This window comes from Mytilus californianus, unplaced genomic scaffold (assembly GCF_021869535.1).
Source record: "Mytilus californianus isolate M0D057914Y unplaced genomic scaffold, xbMytCali1.0.p SCAF_9, whole genome shotgun sequence".
In the NCBI taxonomy this organism is placed as follows: Eukaryota; Metazoa; Mollusca; class Bivalvia; order Mytilida; family Mytilidae; genus Mytilus; species Mytilus californianus.
The window spans coordinates 54,250,087-54,277,628 of NW_026262745.1; the positions used below are offsets into that span (position 1 = coordinate 54,250,087).

The 27,542-nt window shown below is 31.3% G+C and overlaps 1 protein-coding gene across 1 annotated transcript; it reads left to right on the forward strand.

The window, feature by feature from the left end:
- Positions 1 to 14,975: 14,975 nt before the first annotated feature.
- Positions 14,976 to 27,469, forward strand: LOC127715954 (uncharacterized). The gene is made up of 3 exons (XM_052222059.1): positions 14,976 to 15,094; positions 15,572 to 17,267; positions 27,429 to 27,469. Exons 2-3 carry the CDS (start codon positions 16,010 to 16,012, stop codon positions 27,467 to 27,469), a joined length of 1,299 nt encoding a protein of 432 aa, XP_052078019.1. The 5' UTR covers positions 14,976 to 15,094; positions 15,572 to 16,009.
- Positions 27,470 to 27,542: the final 73 nt, after the last annotated feature.

Here is a 27,542-nt window from a genome sequence, read left to right on the forward strand (position 1 = left end):
TATCTCAATTTTAAGTCAAGAGAGAGTCTGAATGACATTAATGGAATGGGAAAATTTGAGTTTAAAAATAAAAAACTCGTAAATCATTAGACAAACCTCAAATAATTAAACTTAATTTGTTTTCTCGATATCTTTTACAAATTTACTATTTGGATGATAAGTTCTATTTGAGGTTTCCCGATTTGCTACCGTACCAACCGTAGTACGAAATTACAGCCGTCATTGACCTTTTGAAAATAATTGATATATACACTTAATATTAACGTATGTTTTATGAATCATGATCAAAAGTATTCGGAAGATTTTTATCTGGAACTTGATATTGATTTCAAGTGGATATTTTTTGTATTTATAGCAAACAATATTGTGTGTACTCGATTATGCTTTCAAGTAACCGTTACAAATAACCGTAGCAAGAACTGTTTCTGACTAACATTTAATTCCCCACAAATTGCAAAGCCAAAAAGAAGCAAAAATAAAAGCCACGTTTATATTCTATCTGATTTTCGCTTGTTATCTGATTATTACAGTATAGAATGAATAGATTGGAATTTTTTGGGTAGGCTTGTAGAAAACATGAAAAAAACAAGAGCTATTTAAACATGCAAAATTAACCTCATTGGTAAATGTATTAATGATGAAATAAGCATAAAACGTTTACATGTTGAGCCTGATCTTACAACTATATTAATAAACCAATTGAACTAATCTAAATAAAGAAGAACATAAGCAAATTATCGACTGTGCAAGTTTCCAAAAGACTGTCAGATACACTCATTTTATGCGACTGTCATACAAGTGAGAGGTTTAGCTAGCTTTAAAACCAGGTTTAATCCACCATTTTCTACATAAGGAAATGCCTGTACCAAGTCAGGAATATGACAGTTGTTTTCCATTCGTTTGATGTGTTTGAGCTTTTGATTTTTCTAATTGTTAAGGGACTTTCCGTTTTGAATTTCCTCGGGTAATTTTGATGATAATTAATTATTTTAATTTAAGTATCAGTATCAACTCTATGCATTCTTTAATACGATTAGATATTGTCACTCACTTACGTTGAAATTTGAAAATATTTATTATCTTTACCATTCTTATATTTTTCTGCATTTTCACAAAAAATCGTCTACACATGTATAAGAAATTTTCCGAATAATAAAAGTACGATGACGAAGAAAGTATCAAATTATAAGTTACGCTAATAAACTATTTAAAAGACACGAGCTAGTGCAGTCTATTATAATTATAAGATGATGATAATGATGGATTGCTGTTTAACATCCAGCGGCAAATCGAATGGATATTCCAAACGAGAACATGTTAATGTAATATGAATATTAATTCTTGCTTTGTAATAAACCGACACGCTGAGCCGGATTTTTAACGTGCATTTTAGCAAGACATTAGTCTACAGGAAGACATGTCACCCTACCCAGACATTTAAGAGATAACTGTACTGTGTCGCTGACCTGATTCTACTTTGGTTTTGGAAATCATATTAAAATAGATTAAAATCATAACAGATACCCTAAAAATGAGTGAGGCCAAATTTGGTTTAATATTGGCCCTGTAAGTTAATAAAAAATCCTGTTGGCTATCTTGAACAGTAAATCAGCAACAAAGTAGCAACACTTCATCAGCACCTCATAAGAAACATTTATGCCATGTTTGGTTTCATTCCATTCAGTGCACCTCTAGAAGAAGCATTTGTATGTATTTCCAATATGGTCTTATGTTAAAGGAAGTCCCCCCGCTGGCAGCCATCATGGATGAAGGATCAGCTTCAAAGTAACAACACTTAGTCAGCACCTCATAAGGAACATTCATGCCATGTTTGGTTTCATTCCATTCAATGGTTTTCTAAAAGAAGACATTTGTATGTATTTCCCATAGGGTCCTATGTTAAAATAAGTCCCCCGCAGGCGGCCATCTTGGATTATGGATCCGCTTCAAAGTAACAACACTTGGTCAGCACCTCATAAGGAACATTCATGCCATGTTTGGTTTCATTCCATTCATTGGTTCTCTAAAAGAAGACATTTGTATGTATTTCCCATAGGGTCCCATGTTAAACTAAGTCCCCCGCTGGCGGCCATCTTGGATTATGGATCGGCTTCAAAGTAACAACACTCGGTCAGCACCTCATAAGGAACATTCATACCATGTTTGGTTTCATTCCATTCAGTGGTTCTCTAAAAGAAGACATTTGTATGTATTTCCCATAGGGTCCTATGTTAAACTAAGTCCCCCGCTGGCGGCCATCTTGGATTATGGATCGGCTTCAAAGTAACAACACTCGGTCAGCACCTCATAAGAAACATTCATGCCATGTTAGGTATCATTCCATTCAGTGGTTCTCTAAAAGAAGACATTTGTATGTATTTTCCATAAGGTCCTATGTTAAACTAAGTCCCCCCGCTGGCGGCCATCTTGGATGATGGATCCGCTACAAAGTAACAACACTTGGTCAGCACCTCATAAGGAACATTCATGCCATGTTTGGTTTCATTCCATTCAGTGGTTCTTTAGAAGAAGTTCAAAGTGTAAAAAGTTAACGCCGACGACGGACGACGCCGGACGACGACGGACGACGGACGACGGACGCCAAGTGATGAGAAAAGCTCACTTGGCCCTTCGGGCCAGGTGAGCTAAAAAATGAGAAGAGTGTCCTTTTCCCACTCAAATGATCTGCTTTACTTATCGAATATAATACTTCCATGAATAATAATACTTATAGAATAACTAATCGAAGAATTCAAATAGAGAAAAATATTCAACGAGTGACCGAACAACACATTAATTCACGAATGCGCGTAGCGCATGAGTTAATTATCAGTGTTGTTCGGTCACGAGTTGAATATTTTTCGATATTTGAATTCTTTGATTAGTTATTCTTTTTATTACATTGGCAAAGGGCTTTTTTTAATGAAATTAATGTAGAAAATGTAAGGAACTATATCTTTTTTCTACGCATTCACAATTTGTTTTGATCCGACGTTATCGACGTCTTGACAACGCCTATTGTTGTATGACGTCAGAGAGTGAAATAACCACGTTTATTTCACATGTGAAATTATCGGTTTTTATTTGACTGGGAAATCAATGTAATTCATTGTTACCAATGTAATAATAGTAACTAATTTAAAAATCATGCAAGAACATGTGTTTCTGTAAAAGGTGGTTGGGGGTTTGGTCACAGCTATAAATCCTGACGAATTATATCTAAAAGAAACAAAAAGGAGTAATAAACCAAAACGTTTTAACGACGTTAAAAGTGAAATAATGTGACCAATTCAATGAAGAAGAATTCAAAGGCACTAAATACAACTGAAAGCAAAACTGGTCTGTTCAAGAATATGAAGAACTCATTCTTTGTCAGGATTGTAATCCATTGGAACCAGCTAGTAGAAGATAAAGTGTCCGCAAAGTCAGTTGAGAGATTCAAATCAGCTCTAAAACACCGTCATTAGGTGCTCACTCTCCCGTCGAGTAAAAACCAGAATTGGTATCTTCGACCTACACATACAGATACAGATACAGATGATCCCATTGTATGTAAAACAATCCATCCATTTGAGGTATTAAAAATACTTAATTATGATGCCAGTACAAGATTTTACAAGACTTTTATAATTCACAAATTGTTTTGAGGTACAAAAAGAACTAAATGTAAATGGTGGGACATTATTTTCAAGAAAAAGATTAAATATTTGCACTTAAATTGTTGGCGCCAAAATTATAAACAGACCTAGACTTCTGAATAACAATGCAGGTACATGTTTCAAAGATCAAACATGAATATTGGTACTGTTAATTGTTGCCGACACATTTGTGTAACAAAACTCATTCTGAAGTACCAAACGTACTGAATTATAATGCCGGTACCTAATTCCAAGGAAAATGAATAGATTTTCGCACTTGTTTTATTTATAAAAAAAAAACTGAAGTAATGGTTTTGATTTGTATTGCTCACGTTTCATCTGATTTTATGAAAAACAATCCTTCCTAAAATACAGAAGTACTGCATTATAATGGTGGTAATATATAATTAAAAAAAAAAGAACTATTGACACTTTTAATCAATAACTGTTTAATATGTTGAAGTTAACACAGTAAAAATAAAAACTTGCTATGTTACACTTAAAGTATGGCTTTTAACATCGTCCTTTTTTTTAAAACCAAAATCAGTTAAATGTAGTTTGTGAAAATGCATATATCAATCTCTTTGAACCATCAGATTTTGGAACACGACAAAACGGAATAACCATGAAGCCGAAGTGAACATGGTCTGAATATTCTCCGTATTGAACTTGTTATCTAATTTACCTTTTTGCAAATTAGCTTATATTTCATCTTCCACGTTATCTCCTGAAGTTAAAATGTCTAAAAAAAATATAGATAATGCCTTGGTCAAGTACAATGATTACGGTAATCCCCTCTAAATCAAAGTTACACTAGGTTTGCTTCTTTAATAGTTGGATAGTTTCCAGTAACCTTTTCGAAAATGGAAGTTATAAACTGGAGTGTGACCCTTTTCCCATAGCTGTGTCTAGATACAGTTACCTTGTAACCTTCTTTGGCTGTGTAAATGAGAAATTATATTCTATATAAGTATTCTGCTTTTTTCAAGGTTTGACGATTATGAAGATACTAATTGACTGGCAAAAGATTGAAAGATTGTAATTTACTCGAGCTAACAACATGCTACTAAACACAATTCATTACGATATACACATGCATATGCATGATTTATAAAAACAACTGCTACAATATCATTTACCCGTATAGTTATATAATTAACATTTGAAATAATTTTTGGACTGTTGCAACTAACTTTGAATGTGAAAAAAAGTATTCTGATTTTTATTCTGATCGCCATGAGACTACCCTCTCTAATGAGTAAAAGACTAATAAAAGGAAATTGGAACAATTATAGTTACTTAATTGATCGGTTTATTACACTTATCTAGCATGCAACCCTGTTCCATGCCAAAATGGTGGAACCTGTTCTGCAAAGAATTCTGCAAATAATGCTACGTGTTCATGTCCTACGAGGTATGAAGGAATCACATGTGGTAAGTGACTTTGTTTTAGTGAATATATTTTTCATACCATAGCTGTTTAGAACTAGCGTAAATTACTTTGTTCTTATATTTTCTAATATAATAAAAGAGGTGTAGGGTAAAAGAATTTTAATTTTTAGTTGTTCATGTTATATTAATGTAAACCTTTTGACAACTGGACTACATCTTCTATTTATGAACTGGAAATGTTAGACAATTGTTAATGGGACAGATAATTGACTATATGCACTCACTCTAGATAGAAAATATAGAGGCAATCTTATGCCCTTTATGCAAATCTAAAATCAAATGGCAAGGTCAAAATCTCTTCTACAGTACTCTCGACTTATTGCGGAAGTGTTTGCTTATTACTTTAAACAGAATACCACGAAGAAGTTTAAATGAATGCATAGTTTCATACCAACAGGTAAAATTCTTTGAGCTTAATTGCTGAAACTGAGCTTATTTTGTGTTACGTTATAAATTAACTTGAACTTGTGCTATTGTTATTTATTATACAGTTATTAAAGAGCTAAATGATTTTTTAGGACTTAACGTTGTTTTCTGTATTTGTTTGATGTTGCACGCATGCCAAGAAATCCTCGCTCAAAAATTTGGGGGACCTCCTACGGCACCCATTAGTAGATAAGTAATTGATTTCAACAAATTAATTTATGACCTGCATGTACGTGTTGAATCGAACACGGCTATGTACTAAATGGATCAATATTAATCATCCGTGTAATTTGCGCTATGGGATGTTTGCAAAATTTCAACGGAGGAAATTTCTTGGCATGGATCGTGATAAGGAGAGATTGGAGACTAAATTATGTGACCCAACAACATAAAATCGAGAATGGAAACATGAATTCGTCAAAGAGGAACGAACCTGACCAAAGAGCAACCCAAGGCCACAAATGGGTCTTCAACACAGCGAGAAAATCCCGCACCCGGATGCAGGCTTCAGCTTGCCCCTCAACAAAATGTATATTAAATTTTACGGAGATGTTTTTAACGAGCCTGGAAATTTTAATACGATCCGGGTAAACTTATCGATCCTTTAAATACACTTATTCCAAAAGTGTTACCAATTCATCACTATAATTAGATCTTTGAATATTGTTCTTATTTCTATCAATATTGATTTTGTTATCAGTAAATTAAAATCAAACCAAATATTATTTTTATTCACATAGGTACATTCATGGCTCTACAATCTGTCTATACCTGTATCTTGGTATTGCACAATGTCATGTTTTTCTCTGACTGTTAATGACGACTTTATACTAAATCCATTGGATGTTGGATGTGTACTGATAGATATTTTAGTCTTAGATGCATGATTTTTTATTAGTTTTTATTGGCTTTGAACTAGCTGTCAGTAACTGCGGGTAATCTCAGATCTGTAGTTCGTGTTTTTTTTATTTTGGGGATGTATAAGTACCCTGCCACGTCCACTCTGTGTTTTTGTTAGATGTATTTCTGCTTTGTATCGATCTGACGAGTTAAGCCCTTTTCAACTGATTTTTATAGTGTGTTCTAATGTACTGTTACATCACTGTCCCAGGTAAGGGGGAGGGTTGGCGCGCCTTCAAACTAGTTTAACACCGCCACATTCTGTATGTACCTGTCCCATGTCAGGAGCCTGTAATTCAGTGGTTGTCTTTTGTTGCTATATATCATATTTGTTTTCCGTTCATTATTTTGTATATAAATCAGTCCGTTAGTTTTCTCGTTTGAATTGTTTTACATTTGTCATTTCGGGGTATTTTTGAAGCTGACTATGCGGTATGGTTTTACTCATTGTTGAAGGCCGTACGGTGATCTATAGTTAATTTCTGTGTCATTTGGTCTCTTGTGGAGAGTTATCTCATTGGCAATCATACTACATCTGCTTATTTTTATAGTTCAGCTAATGGACGTCACTCTAAACTCCGAAACATATAAATGAACCAAAAGGAGTAGGCCCAGTAAGACCCCTTTTTGGCCCCAAAATATAGCAGTTTTACAAAATTGTTAAAATGTAAATTTTTAGCTATTAATTGGAAAGAAGAATACGTCTGTTACATAAATATGGGCTGTTTTTGACAATACAATGCACATGTATCGGGTACTAGCATCATTAAGTCATGTTAAATTACTGAAATCTTCATAATTTTAGCATTTTGGTTAATTTTTAGACGGTTTCCGTCTGAAATGGAAGTGGCCGCATTTGTGTTCATTCTTAATATTTAAATGTTACTTGTATTTGATGATAATACATAACATATATCAAGGTTGAGAATGAACACGGATGCGGCCACTTTCATTTTTGACAAAAAGCATCTGAAAAGTGACATATAATGGCATATTTGATAGATTTTTCATATTTTAAGCTTGCATTTGAGCGTCTTTAATGACTAAATCAGTTCAAATCTTTCACATAAACTAATTGAATCGACTGAAGAAGACACTTAAGTGTTTAAAAAGTGTCCAAAATCTTTCATCAGATGAACCTGAATTTTGAGGCCAAAATCGGCCCTTACCGGACCTACTCCTTTAAAAAAAACATACAAGACTAACAAAGACCAAAAATTCCTGACCTGGGACAGCGCAAAATTGCAGCGGAGTTAAACATATTTTATGAGATCTATACCCTCCCCTATACCTCTAGCCAATGTAGAAAAAAATACAATGCGCACAATAAAATATCTGTTATTGACGACTTTATACTAAATCCATTGGATGTTGGATGTGTACTGATAGATATTTTAGTCTTAGATGCATGATTTTTTATTAGTTGTTATTGGCTTTGAACTAGCTGTCAGTAACTGCGGGTAATCTCAGATCTGTAGTTCGTGTTTTTTTTATTTTGGGGATGTATAAGTACCTTGCCACATCCACTCTGTGTTTTTGTTAGATGTATTTCTGCTTTGTATCGATCTGACGAGTTAAGCCCTTTTCAACTGATTTTTATAGTGTGTTCTAATGTACTGTTACATCACTGTCATAGGTTAGGGGAGGGTTGGCGCACCTTCATACTAGTTTAACACCACCACATTCTGTATGTACCTGTCCCAAGTCAGGAGCCTGTAATTCAGTGGTTGTCTTTTGTTGCTATATATCATATTTGTTTTCCGTTCATTATTTTGTACATAAATCAGTCGGTTAGTTTTCTCGTTTGAATTGTTTTACATTTGTCATTTCGGGGTATTTTTGAAGCTGACTATGCGGTATGGTTTTACTCATTGTTGAAGGCCGTACGGTGATCTATAGTTAATTTCTGTGTCATTTGGTCTCTTGTGGAGAGTTATCTCATTGGCAATCATACTACATCTGCTTATTTTTATAGTTCAGCTAATGGACGTCACTCTAAACTCCGAAACATATAAATGAACCAAAATTTAAAAAAAACATACAAGACTAACAAAGACCAAAAATTCCTGACCTGGGACAGCGCAAAATTACAGCGGAGTTAAACATATTTTATGAGATCTAAACCCTCCCCTATACCTCTAGCCAATGTAGAAAAAAATACAATGCGCACAATAAAATTCAGTTTAAAAGTAGTCCGAGTCAGATACTAGAATAGGTAACAGAAGAAACTAAGCAAAATGACAATAATCAACACAAATTAACAAAGGACTACTAGCAGTTACTGACATGCCAGCTCCAGACCACAATTTAACTGATTGAAAGATTATGTCTTCATCATATGGAAATCAAGCACAATCTCTCCCGTTAGGGGTTTAGTATCATATCATCATAAAATATACGAGGAGAACATATAACCCGTATCATGCCAACAACTGGTTTTAGAAAATACGTATTTATTTCCGATACAAAGACCCCATGACTGAATCAATATTAATGCAAAAAAATAACATGATAACAGTATCGTAACTATATCCCTAGGCCTTCTGAATAAGTATATTTTAAGGTTTGATTTACTTTTGAGGTGAATGACGACATTTATGTGCCTTGTATAGAAAAAGAGAAGATGTGAAATACCTGAACGTATTAGATGTCTGCACATTGATTTATATTTACGAATGATGTCCTTGTACCGATGATAAAATTAAATAAATGTTTTGACAAGTTCATGCCCAATTCCTAAATCAGGAGCCTTGTTAGGTTGCAGTTTTTTTTTTATATCGAAATGATCTTTTGTGTATGTCATATGTGTTTATTTCCGATGCAAAGACCCTATGAGGTAATCAATATTAATTAAAAAAAAATGACATAACAACAGTTCGTAACTATATAACTTCTGAATAAGTCTGTTTAAATGTTTGATTAGCTTTTTGGGTGAATGACGACATTTTTGTGCTTTGTATAGATAAAGATAGGACGTGAAATACCTGAACGTATATGATGTCTACACATTGATTTATATTTACGAATGATGTCCCTGTACCGATGATAAAATTTAGTAAATGTTTTAACAAGTTCATGCCCAATTCCTAAGTCAGGTTGCAGTTTTTTTTTGTATCTAAATGATCTTTTGTGTATGTCATATGGAGAATTTGATATTAATGGGAGATCTTTAAAGTATCTGTTAAATCTTTTCGATTTATCTTTGAAATCGTGTCGCCTTTTATGAGCTTGGCATATTATAAAGGCATCTGCCTTAAATTGAAGAGCAAGTGGAAAGCCCTATATGTCTTTCGGTATTTTGTGTCGTTTTATTAATGTCTTATTATGTGTGCTCTTCATCTTTCATTTTAACGCAGTTAATATAAAAACTATTACAACATTCAATTTTAAAATCCCACTCAAAAAAAAAATTTACTTAAAATTACTAAAAATAAAAAAAATTATTACTTATTTCAAGTAATATTTTAGTAAAAAAGTTTGTCACACCAGTGATCACATTAAGTAATAACAAATAATTCTAATTAATTTTAAGTAAATCATAATTCCTTATAGCGATTACTTGTGTTATCAATTACTGAGTAAAAGTAAATGAATCAATCAGTAAAAGCATTACTAAGTAATTGAATATTTAAGTAAAATTTTTACTAATAAAACATGGTAATTCATTTACTAAGTAAATGTTTCTGTGGTAAAAATTACAAACAGTTTTTTTACTTAGTAAAATTAATTGTCACACTAGTGATCATGGTGATCGAGATAAGTAAATTATAGTAATTTTAAGTAATTTGTTTACTTTTTTTTAGTAAATAGTTTAGTAATTGAAAGTAATTATTTTAGTAATTTTAAGTAATCAGTTAATAATAAGTAATTCTAAGTAATAAATTTACTTTTCTTTTACTTAGAAATATCATTACTAAGAACTGAAATTAGGTAATTTATTTTATTACTGAATCTTTTACTTAGTATTATCAAGTAATTAATTGATTGAGATTACTTATCTTCATCAATGTTTATCAGTAGTATAAATAACTTACTAATTCAATTGCTAAAATATAAATATGAAAAAAGACATAATAAATATACATGTATATGTAATACATGAAGAAAGACACTTTTTGAAAATTGAAATAATTTACAACTAGAACACAAACATATTTCCAATCTTTTTATTTAAGCTACTATTTTTTACAAGTTTCAAACAGTTTTTAATAAAACACTCAAGTATTCACTTTTCTACAATAAATGGACTCATTCAAAATGATGACATGCAGATTAATATAATACAAAAACATTATAATTGAGAAGGATTTTACTTTAAAGGACATAATTATCAACTTATTTCTGCCTATATATGTTGTATTTACCATGTGCATGGATGAACTAATCTGCATTTTATTAAACTATATTTCATATTTATAAATTAGCACTGAATAAAAATTTAGTTTACAATTCTATGCCCATCTATAGATAGTCATCAACTTATTTATATCTTTTATAGCCTGTCATTATAGCAATGAATGCTATCAAGGAATAACAGTAAAAAATAATTTCATGGAAACCTGTGACTTGTGAAATCTAAATGACAAAACCACAAAAATGTAAAACATGTGTACATATATAAATAAATTTCAAAATTTCAGTTTCAATCAAATTTCAAAGTCAATAAGTATGCATGCATGTATAATTTGACTGTGATAATACATGATCAATACAAGCTAGTATATACACCTAGATATACCATTCAAAAAGTACATGGTCCCATTGAAATTTACCATGCTATACATTTGTATACTATATACAAGCACAAGACTCATATCTTAAGACAATATTTTTTTCAACAAGAAAAATCAAAACAACAGTATATGTTAAAAGATTTGCACATGTTACTATACTAGTACTATCACCTACATGCATGCAAACATGACATATACTTTTTACTTATTTTCCCAAGAAAGAACTGCAGCATGGAAATTTCTATGTAAAAAATTTGAAGGAGGAAGACTAATTGATGTGAACTGAATTTGTTAAAAAAACAAACCAAAATGTATTCTATAAAATAAACTTTAAAGAACTGAAATAAAGGCATAAATACATGAAATATGAAGCACAAATCATTTGTTTATTTTTATCTCTCACTTAAAAAAATATACCTCTTTTCTTTTCTTTAAAACAAAGACACTTGCTCTCACAATATTATTTTTGAGAAGAAAACAAAAATCTCTCATCGCTCCTCTTTATCAAGAGTAGGTGTCTGAAAAACAAAGAATGTATTTGGTATAGCCCTTGAAAATACTCTTTGTATCTTGTACATAAAACCCTTGCCTAATCAAATTGCAACTCAATGCAACATTTAAAATATGTTCATAATACTAAGTCAACACAAAAGGTTGCAACCTAACATTATACAAAAACAAGAATGTTTCCAAATTATCCACAGATGCCACATCAGCACTATCAATTTCTATGTTCAGTGAAAATGTGGTAAAACTCTAATTTGCCATTAAAATTAGAAAGATCATATCATATACTGTAAATTCAGAAATTTTTGCGTGCATTTATTTTTGCGATTTTTGAAGGATGGACTAAAATGCAAGATTAATTATTGCGATTTTAGGAAAATCTGCATACAGATATAAGTATAAGATATCAGAATGCGAGTTCTTATTATTGCGATCTTCATCCACTCGCATTATTCGCATTAATAAAAACCTCACAATAATTTCTGAATTTACAGTATAGGGAACATGTGTACTAAGTTTTAAGTTGATTGGACTTCAACTTTATCAAAAACTACCTCAACTAAAACTTTAACCTGAAGCGGGACAGCTATAACAGTCAGACACATAGACCAGAAAACATAATGCCCATAAATGGGCATAAACAAAACTTTTTACAATATTTGCAACTTATAAAATATAAATTCACTATCAAATAAAACCATTCTAATACAGGTAAAACTATAATTAAATTTTACATATGTTTATAACATACAGAATAAAATCTGATTGTAAATGCTATCTATTTAAATTTACTTTGATATAAGGTTATATGGTGGTTTGCAGTCTAAAAGGAAGTAATTTTGATATATAAAATTGAGTCTTGTCTAAAATAAGTACAAATGCAGATGCATTTTCACAAGCCAATGCCAAAAGTACATTGTATTATTAATTGTTACTTTTGCCCAGCACTTTTTAAATCTGGATATTATTTTTAGTATGTTATAAATAAAAATAATAATTTGGGTCAAATCTATTTACATGAATTTAACAGCTCATGTATATTTTTACATGCTTCAAGCAGAAAAGAAAATGAAAAATTGAATTATGTTGCATCAAAGTAAGTTATTTGGATAAATAACATTTACAGACCTGCTTAATTGTTAATTTAAGAATTACATTTTCAAGATCACAAATGCAACAGATTATTTGGAGATTTTAATTTTAATAACGCAAAAGACAGTGTGTTACTATTTCTGTATCTTAAATATTATAAACTAATCAATAAATCTGTTATCCCAAAATATGAAAAATTATGTGGTACACCTACAAATAAAACAAGTCAGTCTCATAGTTAAACATCAATGTTGATTTCATGCAAATAAATCAACTTCTTTCAAAACGAAGTTTTCGAAAATTTCCTTTGTCTTTGCTGTGAACTTCATCCAGCAGGACTTGTCCTTGTATGTACAGCAGAGCCGCGCTGCAATTTGAAGGGTATGGCAACATTGCCATGTAATTTATACCCATCAATGCCAGCACTGCATTAACTGCTGATGAGGCCTTTTTAATCATAGACTGTTTAATCATTACGGTTATTAAAATTTTAAAAGTTTTACCAAAATTTTAAACACATAGGTTTAGATAATATCTTTTCATTAGTAAAATTGAAAAAATGAACTTTTTGCTTCTTTTAACATGTTTAAGCAGCAAGATTTATGCCTTTGATGCAATCCTTTAGCTGCAAATTCTATTTTAGTTGAAAAAATGCTATAAAAATGGCTTTACATAATGAACTGATACTTTCTTAACAGATTTTTCCCAACAGTGTGAGTATTTTTCCTGTAAAATTCAAGGTTTCATCTTATAGATTATGTAATAAAATTCTACTGTTCGCGATAAAAATTTCACTGTTCGGGGGTGTTGAAATTAGTGGGGGTTATTAAAAATAATGATACTTAAAGAAGTGATTTTTTGGAAGGAAATTGAGGTATGATACTTAAACAAGTGATTTTTATGTCATTATCCTAGATTTAGTACAAGGTCATCACCTGACATGACCCGGTTATCCTATCAACACAGATGTTGGTTCTGATTATTTTAGCAACATAATTAGTCCCTGGATCATTAGTATTCTATATTTAAAGCTACAATAAAATTAAATCACTTAGTCTAGTGATTAATTTTTACTACTTAAATAGGTGATTATTAAAGAAAGACAACCATTACTTCCAACCTTGATGGACATAATGTTACTTGAATCAGTGATTTAGAAAATCACTCATTTAAGTAAGTCCCCTGACTGAGAAAGTGTACATTTTATCGTCATGCACCATAAATTACTGTTATCATCATTTGGGCAAGCATTTTTACTGTTGTTCATCTTAAGGTACCCCAGTATACTACACTTCTTGAACAAGTGGAATATTTACTCTTTTGTTTTACAGGTGATAGAACAAGATCATGAAGAAAGAACATACAAAGATTTTCACCAGAAAGAAAAGCCTATCAATTTTATAGTAAACCTGAAAGAATTTCATGGTGTTAAAGAAGTAAGTACTGTAAATTCAGAAATTATTGCATGCATTTATAATTGCGAATTTGTAAATTTAAACTTACATGCGATTTTAATATTTGCGATTCTTGTTTTATTTACATGATTTATATAAAAAAAACTTCAAAATGCGACTTTAAATTATTGCTATTATAACCCTGTCGCATTTTTTGCAATAATAAAAACATCGCAATAATTTCTGAATTTACAGTTGTTAAACTCTAAATGAACATGTTTTATACTATAGGATACATGCAGCTGAGCACTATAAATAATGTTGATATAAAATTTAGGAGATGTGGTAGAATTGCCAATGAGACAACTTCACAGCTTTCAACAATGTGAAAAACCCATTCAGTGTGGTTGGCTATGAAAGGCCCTGACATGAAAAATATGAAATAATTCATTTGAAAAAACTAACAGTCTAATTTATAACATAACAATTTAAGAAAAAAACTTATATGACAGACATGAACCAACAACAACCACTTAACTACAAGCTACTGACTTGGGACAGGGGCCAATATCTTAAAAATATTAGTTGTACTATATACATGATATAAAGTTGAATTCTTTGATTCATCGTTTTTACGTCATGCTGGCTAACAAATTAGAATTTGTTTATTTAGTAGTATATGGATAATGTAAGCGGACATTTGACTAAAATTGTTTATTTCATTTAATTTTAGACTACAGCACATACAGTTGCAACAGGTGTGGATAGTTTTGTAAGACAAACAGTTGACATTTTACAACATAAAATCAAAAATACTCTTGAACAAGCTGGAATTGGAGCAGACACTGTTCCTGGACTGCAACAGCAGTTTGATGACTTTGAATTACCATTTGATGGGTTACAAACTAAATATGCTAGACAGAAATATATAAAACAGAATTACTTTTATGTGGTAAGTTTTCCTATTACTATCAGGGCATAATTTTTTTAATGTACATACATATATATTTAAAAAAAAAAGGGCAAAATGTATTAAAGGGAGATTCAAACTTCATAAAATTAGTAGTTGAAGAAAAACTTGCAACAATATGACAAAGCAAAAATTTTTGGTTGATATTCAAGGAAGCACTTATTATATATAGGCAATTCATTCTACAAATAACCAACACAGACATATGTACAGCTAACTCTATTTGAATACGACGTTACAGTAACGTAATAATATTTTCATATTAGCATGATAATATAAGCTGCATATGACATTTTTTCAGAAAGTATGGAATTCATGTAATCAGGTGCTTTATCTTCCTACTGTAAGAATGTGTAATGACCACTAATTTATTCTTAGTACATGTATACGAACTTCTCACTTTTCTTATATTTATTATTGACAATAATTTCATGTTGGCTTTTTTTGCAAATTTTCCAGGCACCTGAAGAAGTTGTACTGGGTGAACAACTGAAGTATGTTTTACGAAACAAAAAAAGAGTTTTGGACGTAAAGGAGGATAAATTTTGGTATATACCAATATGTAAAAGTATTGAGCAACTGTTGCAAAATAAGGACATATACAGATTAGTATTTGATAAAAGAACACATCAGTTTGATAATAACTTTTATTGTGATGTATCTGATGGTTCAATTTTCCGTGAACATGCATTGTTTAGTGTTCATCCAAATGCTTTTCAAATTTTGTTATATTTTGATGACATTGAAATCTGCAACCCACTAGGAAAAAAAGCAGGAGTTCATAAATTGGGAGTCTTTTATTACAGCTTGCTCAATTTACCCTTGGAATATCGTTCAAAAACGCCATCAATACGCTTAGTTGCAATAATTAAAAGAAAAAACATAAAAACTTATGGAATGCATACTGTATTGCAACGAATAAATGATGACTTGGTAGCTTTTGAGAGTGGTGTCCTAATGAACTTTAATGAACAGCAGACTCTTGTAAAAGGTGCATTGATCGGTTTTTGTGGAGATACCCTTGCTGCCCATGAATTTGCAGGCTTTAAAGAAGGAGTTGGATTTGCCTATCAGAAATGTAGACATTGTGAATGTACATTTGATGTTATGCAGGCTCACTTTGCAGAGAAAAACTTTATCCTACGATCTTTACCAAGGTATGATCAGCAAGTAGAAGAAATGTTAAATGCTCAAACTATTGGAATGAGAAAACGATTATCATCAGCCTATGGCATTACAAGAAGGAGTACTGCACGTGACTTTCCTCATTTTAATTTGATCACTATGATTCCGGAGGACATCATGCACATTCTTTTTGAAGGAGTCGTAATCTATGAAACAAAACTTGTACTTGCTAAATTGTTTGATGATGGCCTTTGCACAATTAAACAGTTGAATTATGTAATTGAAAACTTTCCTTATGGATATAAACATAAAGAATGTAAACCAAATTGCATACCAGAAAAACTGTTTGATGATGATGATACTATGACCTTGAAACAGTCATCATCAAGTATGATTGTATTCTTTCGTTTGTTACCAATATTTTTGGTCAAGCAATTAAATGTTGATAGTTGTAATGAATATGTACATTTGTTGACAGAACTTTGTGAAATAGTTCAAATAATTATGGCACCTGTTATAAGTGTGGAGACAATTCAGATGTTGAAAGTTCTTATTCCGAGTCACCTTAGACAATTCAAACATTTGTTTCCAGACCAAAATATTATGCCAAAGCAGCATTATATGGGACATCTGCCATACATTATTGAAAAATATGGTCCGCTTGTACGTGTATGGTGTATGCGTTTTGAAAGCAAGCACCAGTTTTTGAAGGAAAGCGCAGGAAATTCCAGAAACTTCCAAAATCTTGAAAAGTCTTTATCAGAGCGTTCAGCCATGTATGAATGTGCTCTTAATCTAAGTGATAGTTACCATCCAATTTTTCAAAATGAATTAAACATTGGAAGATCTCTACCATCCGATTTAAGAGAAGGAAAAAACACACTTAATGCATTTTTTGGAATTGAAATAAACAGTATTAAACACTTACATTATGTTTCATGGATTGTTATAAATGGTCAAAAATTTATTTCCAAGAAATGTGTTGTTGCATTTGGTAAAAGTGATGGTCTACCCGAGTTTGGACAATTATGTACCATCTTGGTCACACAAGAAGAAAAAAATGAAAATCTAGAACAGTTTGTTTATTTTGAATTAAAAATGTTCCAAACAATTTGCTTTGATGAAGCAACCCAGTCACATATTGTGAAACCACCTAGACAAGAACATAACACTGAATTAGTTAGAGTCAGTAGTATATTTGTACCATTTCCTCTTCATGCATATAAATTAGATGAAAATGTGCATATTCCAGTGACCTATGACATGACAGATGTAGTAAAACAGAAGAAAGGGTCTTTATATTGTTTGTAAATTAAAAAAAAATGCATACTTTCATGAGGTAGTTGGTTGAAAGATAATGTCATATACATGTACATTGTAAATAGCTCTTTAATACATATTACATTAAAATACCAGTATGATGCAATATAACTGAGTTTTTGACATGACTTTATTTACTTTAAAGATGTAAACAGTATTATCATTATTATAAGTATAAAATAAGTAGAAGTTGTTCTAATCATGCTAATATATGCATTGTATCAATGAACATGATGAATATCTACGTTATGAAAATAGAAGATGTAGTATGATTGCCACTGAGACAACGTTAACCCTCCATGCACAAGAAACGAAGTGACATAGAAATTAACATTTATAGGTCATTGTACAGCCTTAATCAATGAGCAAAAACCCATGTCATACCTCATAGCAAGCTATAAAAGACACTGGAATGACCATTCCAAAGAGAAAATTAACAGCCTGTATTTATAAGCAAAACAATCAATGAATAAAAAATATGATATATACAGCATGTAACAAACAACAACCACTACATGAATACATGGATTACAGGCTCCTGACTTACATAGGACAGGCACATACAGAATGTGGCGGGGTTCAACATGTTAGAAGTTGCTAACCCTCCTCTTCTATACAGTGGTGTAACTGCACAACACCAAAACAAAATATATGCAAAACAATGAACAGTATCAAATATGAGAAACGGCAAAAACGACAACCACTCAATTATACTTGCAGGCTCCTGGATGACTTAATTGCTTGGGACTTGTACTTGAAGAATATGGAGGGGTTAAACATGTGTGATGGGTCAAACCCTCTGCATGTGCATGACTAAAACAAAACATTTTGGATAATTACTTAGTGATAATTGCTAAGTAATTTAAATGGTTCGAATATGATTAAGAAAGATAATACATTACTAGTTTTAAGTAATTCTAAGTATATACATTACTCAAATTAAAGTTGCTACAATTACTTAGGAAATCAATCTGATAAACCAAACAGAAAATTACTTAAATTTACTTAAAACAATGGCTTTTGAAAATTGTTAGTAATTTATTTACTATATACAAGTAATTCAGAATTACTTAGTAATTTCAAACAATTATCCTATCATATTAAGTAATTGGTAATCAATGGAAGTAATAATATTACTTGATTTAAGTAAAAAAACATTACTAAGTAAACTTTTTTTTTGAGTGCCTTTATTTTTGTTTAAGCTACATTCTCAAATATGAAATAAATTTATATGAACTATATCTCTTTCAGAAACAGCAATTCCAGAATCCGGAGGCACTTCACTTTTAGATGGGTAATATCAATTTTCATAAGCAAACGAATTAAAACTTAATAGTTTTATACATATGAGTTATTTATAGATATATAGATATCTTATCAGTGTCATTGAGCAAATCGTTACCCTTGTATGTTTTTATCTGTTTGTATAACATCATAATTGTTTGGTATCCCATTCCTATAAATGAAGACTTTAAAGTATTTTCTATGTATGAATTAAAGAAATATAGGGTAAATGCCAATAAGATAGCAGTATAACGACAAACATAAGCCGAAACCCTCAATTAATTGTATGTTTATTTATGCATTGCTTACGACAGTCGTTGTTTTCGATAACTTGTATCGTCCATTATTGTCATGCTCGTGGTTTCCTCGGCAGATAATTTGTCTTTGTCATTATCACTATTAAACTGTGGTTAGTAATGTCCATAACCATTTAAAACAATCTGTACTCATCTGAATTTGAACGAATAACGGAAGTATTGTGGTCCTCTTGAAATAGTTAATTGAGCTTTTATAATTATATGGAAAACAGTTTACCTCGAATATATTGAATTCCCAAATGTTTTTTAACAGTAAATAACAAACCAGCTACAAGGTGTTTACTACAGGTTGTGTATATATTGTGAGCTTACGTCAGACAGGGTTAAATAATTCTAATTTGTTGATATCACTACACATGTGACTTTATACCTTCACCCTTAATTTTGTTGTTGAATCCGTAAGAAATCGCTGTATTTACTCCTCGAAACGAGAAATCTCCTCTTTGTAAAACACAAATGTCGTATTCCAATGCATTGCCAATAGAAATAGCAAAATTTACACACTCTCTTTTCAAAAGTGTTCCTTAGTTTATTAGCGTCAAAGAAAGATACCAAATTGAAGGTAAAATTCGATAAAATGTTTGTGAAACCATGCAATTATTGGTAACAGAAAGCTGCAGAGAGAAAAAAGAAAAAAAAAAGAAAAAAACATTGGCAAAAGTGAAAAGCTAAACAAACAAAATTACGCTGAAACTACAAATTGAGCAACTTTACTTCTCCAAATACAATGAATTCATTATAGATCAAATTCAAATGCATACTATTGATTTTTTTTCCTTTCAAAAGAGAGGCAAAGAATACCAAAGGGACATTCAAATTGTGAAACATCATTTTAAAAGCAGTACAAAATTGATTGCAAAAACAAATGAGGGTGACGTTCATTTTTTGTGTCTAAAAGCATGCAGAAAACCTCATTTTTAATGCTATAGATAGCATATCTGTTTGTGGGCAAAATAACGTCGCAGCGAATCGTCAATGCATGTAAGTTGTCCTGCCGTTTACCACAATGTTATAAGAATCTCGGACATTTATTGAAATTATTTTGTAACAAAAGGGTAAACAGCTGTTTATTCAACTCAAATTGTATGTCGAATAGTAGATTCAACGTGCTTTCATAAACATCATCTCTGTTATGCTTTTAGGTTACAATTAAGTTAAGGAGACTCATTTGATGGACCCAGTGTTTTTTCGGGAAATTCGAATGCATATTATAAGCAAAGTTGCTGAAATAAAAACTGCAATAAACTTTGCTGAATTATTATATACCTCTGCTATTGCATCGTATGATCCTAAGGCAAATATTTGATAGTATCTTAATTAAATTAATTAGTAACTTCGCTATATTCTAAGCAAATTTGATCTTGATATATTGTTTGCACAATTGTCTTATTTATGAAACGTTGACCTACAGATAGTCTTTTGATCTCTGTGCTGTATCACTTAAGCATGCGTATACCCCATAACTTAATCTATTCGTACATAAGTTTTAATTCGATTGCGTCTCAACATAACGGTTGTATTTAGAAAAGTAGTCTTATTACTGTAATTGAGCATACCGAATTATAGATAATTTAAAATGTATGTTTTGAATTTAAATCACAAATATTCAAGTAATTTGACTTCATAAGTTATTGCGTTCATTTACTTTTGCGATTTCTACTTAGTTGAACGAATAAACATTCGTTTTTAGGAAATACTTCATATAAGAATTTAAAAAGATGTTTCTAATTGAAGTAATATCAATCGTTGATTAATTCATTAAAACAAAGCAAAAATTCATATTATTACAGTGATTATGTGAAGAAAAAATATTATAAAGGATGTATTCCTCTAACGATTTTAACGTATTGGAATCGGTTAACGGGAGATAACTCTTATTTATTTCAATTTCGCAAATGACCCTAAATATATGTTGCTTTTCTATGTTTGTATCCAATCTTTTTTTTTTCAGGAAAATTGCTTAATATATAGTTGTTGCTTGTTTACTTTTTGTTATTATGCTGTTGAATTAAAGGTAATTATAAAAGAACAAGAAAGGAAATAAGGAAATTGAAATAAAGGTGGTCTCCTAATCTTCATATTATTTCATGAACATTTAAGACCGCGCTTTTAATTAAGTCTTTATCAATTCATATGAAAAAATTTACAGGCTTGACATGAGTAGCTCGGCGGTTAGCATTAGTTTTTGCTACCAAAAAATAAATCTGTTGAAATTTTTCATGTCCTCTTACAACCTTGTTTAAGGTCTTCAGGCTTTTTGCATTAATGAAAAAAAAAACGAAAGAAAAAAAATTGATATACCAAAAAAATACATGTATCTTTCCACAATGAAATAATTGAAAACCTTGATTGGGAATAAATAAATATTACTTATAAGTAGTAATTACATCAAGTAGATTCTTTCTAGAGCAAATACATATATACTTGCTTTAACCTTAGGAATATATGTATAATAGACAAACATCTTGTTTTGTAATACATGTCCACATTCATTGTGAAATTAAATTAGACTTCAAAGACAACGGGAGGCATTTCATTGTCTATAATTTTTTTAAACTTTTTTTTCCAGGAGCCTTGGAACACAGTGAAACATTAAAAGATAGCGTGTAAGCGTATTTTCTAGATGGACAGGAGTTATTACTTTTCTTTTTTTCTCCTATGTCGTCAAATGACTTTTAAAGTTGATGTTTCGTGTAAGATTCTAAGCAACTTTATTCTTATTTTCTCTAATGTAATTAAATGCATTGTAGAGTAGATGTTATGTGTATTATTTTTAGTAAACATAATTTGTGTTTCTCCTATGTCATCAAATGAATCTTCTGATTGTTAGATGCCTCAGCTTTTAGTCACAATTAAATTATCAATTTGTTTTTGTCTTATTCATTCTTAATTATTCCACATTATGTCTTATCGGTACCCTTTAAGGCTGAGTCTACGGTTCGGTTTTAGCTCATTGCTGAAAGCCTATGGTGACCTATGGTTCCTAAATAAATCCACGTCATTTCAAATCTGATGGATAGTTAGTTGTATCATTTGCAGTTACTACATCTCCTTATTCTATAGTACGTAAGACGGTGTATTCTTCAACATGTTCAATCATGCTTTTCTGATGCCACATGTCGAGCAGGACCTGGAGAATCTGACATTACCCCAGATTGTTGTTGGTGTTCGTGTTGCTCACTCCTTATTTTGTTTTGTGTACTGTTGTTTTGTCTTTTTTGCGGGGTGAGTTTTTTGCCATGGTATTGTCAGTTTGTCGACTTGTGAGGTTGAATGTCCCTTTGATATCTTTTGCCACTCTTTTAAGGACTAAATCAGAGGTGTTTAAATAACCATGTTCATTTTGTTGGTGCTTTTAAATCAATTTTCGATAAAATTGAAGACATCTTTGTGCATTTAGGAATATATGTACAATAGACAAACAACGACGAAAACGAAAAGTAATGAAATTCGTGAAAAAAACACTAATAGCCGGATATTTAAACATGTTGTTGAAACATATAATGTTAATAAAGTCTGGTATTTAAATATTGTCTTTTGAAAGTTCACAATAAATGCAATCAACTTTGGTATCTGCAAATATACAAGTGACTGGCAGAAAATAATAAATAGGGAAACAACTTGTAAGTAGTATTTGTCGATTTTCTTGATCCATGAATAGAATCTTTTCTAACATCTTAAAGTTTCAGAGCGTTGTATCTCATATGACTAAATGTGATACAGGTTTTAAATATTCCCGACATCCTCAATTTCAAAGAGCCTTTTATCCAACACATTGATACTACTGAAATACCTAATATATCTTACAATGCACGATACTGAAAACACTACTCTTAAATCTAATTGTGAAAATTCAAGCTTTAGACATGGTCCTTGGGGTTTTGATGTTACCGGAGATTTTATCATTGCCCTTGACCAAAATATCATGACAAAAATTGAGCGTCGATTGGAGAGAGCGAAAAAAGAATTTTAGCCTAGGAACTTTATAATGACACCAAAATAGACGTTTATTTTAGACTGGAAGATTTATTTGAGACCGTCGTCGATCTGAGGAAAACATATATATGTAAGCCTTAAATCTATGTTCAGACTCAAAAGTCCAAAAAAACACCGTATAGAGAAAAAAAAAGTAAAGATTTAGCAACATTAACCACTACAAAAACTGCAGGTGCTTCGTACATGTAGACACTTCTTGCTCCACTAATGAGAATCGTCGTGGTGCTAATATAATCATTTGATTCAAATAAAGGACATTGCATAATGCGTCTTCATGATAACAACAATGTCTTTGCTGCTATCTTGACGACTCGTTTAACATTATTTAAGTTATATAGAATCGTTGATATATTTGTGTAGTATAATATCGAATCGACCTTAAAACTATCCATATGTCATTTCTCAAAGACGATACCAAAAAATGATTTTTTACGAATAAGGATATATCTTTTTTTTCAATTATTAACGTAACGATTTTATACTTGAGACCTGTGAAGACATAACACGAATCACTATAATTCGTGAGGATACTTGTACATCTGTCTACTCAAAGAAAAAAATATATTAATAACGTATTTGTGAGGAATCGGATTGGCGCATTTTAATCTTTTAAAAAGATATAAATCAAGGTAAAATCAAAACTGTGGGGATCGCATGAGGTCAAAACGGAACGAGACCGGGTGCGTCGACAGGGGAAGCTAGTTCTGCTATTCGTGCATCACAAGTCATGAGATTCAAAATAAGTCACAATGTCATAATTGAGGATGGGACAAAACTGGTAAATTTACAGATCAGGCGACTATTCTGCTAGATCTTAGACGGCGAACATATTTTTGCTAGTGAGTTGATACACAGTCACATTGCGAAGACTGTTAGGATTAACTGATTTTTTGTCGACATATAGTAATGTTAAGGTGATGGAAATGATAGAAATCAAGTGTTCTTTTATTTATCAAGTGATCGTTCTTTTATTTATCAAGTGATCGTCAAGTTTCCACCTAAATTTTCATCTACATCAGATAACGTACGGGAAGGACTGTGACGTTCAATATAGGGTACTATTCTCGAGCACATGTGGCAGAATAAAACAGGTTAATGAGTTTTCAGTACTCAATGAGAACAAATGCACGTTATCTTGAAATGTAAGTCAAATGAAATAAAATATTTAATCAAGTTCACTCTAAAGGTAGTCGAAAAGCAGCATCCCTCTATAAAGGAAATCATGATAGAGGCGCAGTCTCTGATATAGATTAAGTTTGTGTCATTTTTGTTTTTGTTTTTTGGTTTGTACCTTGCTCTTTTTAAATTCTTTCTTGAACACGCATAATCTTGGTTGAGTCTCACTCTTGTATAAATATAAATGATATTATTCTCTTTTCATTATATTTTAGTACCCTATTATTCTCTTTTCTTTATTTTTTGCCTTTTTTTCTTTTTTCTTTAATTTGTAGTCATTTATTCTGCACTGTTTGCCCATTTTTCTGTTCTGTAAACCCACCTAGACCCTCATATAGTAGTCTATGAAAGATAAATAGAACTTCCTTTTTCAATTATAAGTTTACTTTAAGTTTCGTTATGTCTGGTTATGTATTATGATCACCTTCTGTAGTACATAAAATGTTTTTTATTGTTCCCGTTGCTTCCGTTTTTTTAAAGGTTAATCTGAAGCTTTACACGAAAAATTCAAACAAAATTGGAGAGGTAAAACTCAAATAATCAAGTCGTAATAGTCCACTCACTACGATCCCTCCATCGATCAGGGGAAATATTTAAGACCTAGAGTCATAGGCTTATTCGATATATAGATGAAATACACATATGGGTCATTTTCAAAAAATGTCGAATTTTCAGTACACCCATGCTAAAATATTTATTTCTAATTGAAATTTCAGTTGGAATTGTTTAAATGAAAGCTTGTAGGATTTATGATTCAGAACATTAATAATAAACACGATTTACATCTGTTTTGATAAGATTAAAATGTATTTAAGTCCGATTTTTGGGTAATTTGTGTGCGTACAGTGTCAGAGTAACACATTTCAAATGATTTTTTTCCAATTTTCTAATCGCCGTGATGTCTGCAAAAGGGACTTTTTAAGAACGTTAATAATAACTCTAACGAAAATTCGTAGCTTCTTTAATATTATATGTAACATTTTATCTACAAACTAAGTTCAATCAGCGTACATGAAGTTCATGTCCACCCTGTTACCGCTACTTAAATCAGCAGTTAAATTGTTCTCCCTATGAATATTGAATTGGTCAGTGTTGATTTCAAAAGTGCAAAGTAACCTTAACACTAAAACACAGCACGTTTCTTGAACCACAGTGAAGAGAAAAGATATTTCAAGACATTTAGTGAAAAAAAAATAGAGGGTACCTTTTTTTCATGTCTATGCTGTTACCAACATTTTGATTAATTACACCAAAAATTTACTTGTAAAAAGTTCAATAACGTGTTGGAAACCAAAATCACTACAGAACAACATTATCACTTCACCAAAGGGAGTAGTTATTTCACAACAGCATTCAAAAATGAAGAAATTTGTCTATCCTGTTATGTCTATCCTGTTACTATGGTTGCTATGGTTACAGTAACAGGATAGACAATTGTAGACAGAAACGTCTTTAAAAAGTTTATCATAACATATAGGTGCAACATAATGAAATATTTCGTTGTTTAAACTCATCTTAAGGTTATAACGTCTTAATCTTCCCAATTTAGCATTTGCAGGTGCAATACTGATATTGGTAACAGGATAGACAAAAAGGTAACAGGATAGAACTTTATATAGTGATATATCATTAACGTACGTTCCTGTTACCAATGAAATAAAGACAAAAGTAAACTAACATGTGAGGGATTTACTTGATGTAGGTTTTTTTTTAAAGAGAGCAAAAATGCTGAACAATATGAATTGCTATCTAAGACTTGCATTACTGGTGGTAATTTTTATAACCTTTGAAACCCAATTTTTAAAGGCATTTTTCAGTACAACCTGGAAAATTGGCAAATACTCTATTATTTCACAGAATGAATATATATAGAAGTTAAAACTCTTGAAAACCATCTAATTGGCTACGAAAAACAAGCTTAAAATTTTATCTTAACCTTTTCTTAATAACCCGAAATTTCTTTTGAACATGGTAACAGGAGAGACTCTTCATATGTTTTGGTACTTTGTGATTTAAAGAAGTAAGTGTTGATAGTATATCTACATGATCTCCAGTAGTCTCTATTTTCAGGCTATTTTTCGAGCTATTGAAAAAAATCCATAACCAGTGTTGAATAGAGGAATTTATTTTTCAATATGTGCAATATAATTCAACGTTCATATATTTACAATAAATCTAATTTTGTCAAATTGCCTCCATGTTGCGATCGATGATCAACAGGGTCATGACTAGGTCAACTAACAAATACAAAGTGAAACAGGCGAATGTTATTTTTCCGGAAAATAAATACTGTAATAATATGAAGTAGACAAAAAAATGTAAAACTAACTAACAACTGATTACTATTTTCTGATTACTATTTACTGAATAATTTCCCTGTTTGTTCAGCAAAACTAACCTTTCAGGGATACCCTGTCAAATGCTGTAGACATGGTATTTCTATAACAGCATATAGTGTAATAAACTTTTGTATTTACATTGTGTCATAGGTCAAATTTATTTGTTCAGTGTATGTTTAATGGTGTTAATATGTCCTTTGATTGAGTTAAGCTATTTCAGTTGATATTTTATAGTGTGTCTTTCTATGTTGGGATGTTACACTATTGTTTCAGAAAAAGGGTGAAGGTTTGGTACCATTAAAACGTTTAAACCCGCTGCATTTGTTTGCACCTGTCCTAAGTCAGGAATCTGATGTTCAGTAGTTGTCGTTTGTTTATGTGGTTCATAAGTGTTTCTCGTTTCTCGTTTTTTATATAGATTAGACCGTTGGTTTTCCCGTTTGAATGGTTTTACACTAGTAATTTTTTGGGGCCCTTTATAGCGGTGTGAGCCAAGGCTCCGTGTTGAAGACCGTACTGTGACCTATAATGGTTTACTTTTATAAATTTTGACTTGGATGGAGAGTTGTCTCATTGGCACTCATACCACATCTTCTTATATCTATTGATTAAAAAAATCAAATACTTGCATACTTGGGAAGCCTTATGACCGAAAGGAATCCAATAAGAATAACCAAATCCATATAAGGTAAATTTGGCTTGAGGGAGTTGGAAACCTTACTTACTTATCAGTTATATAAAGTGATATTTCTATTTCAGTTTCTAGCACTTGTTCGATACCGCTACTGGTAGACTGCTAGTCACTAAGAGTATCATCAGCGAGGTTGTCAGTGTTTGTTACTGACGTCATTTATTGCATACACTTCTTAAATT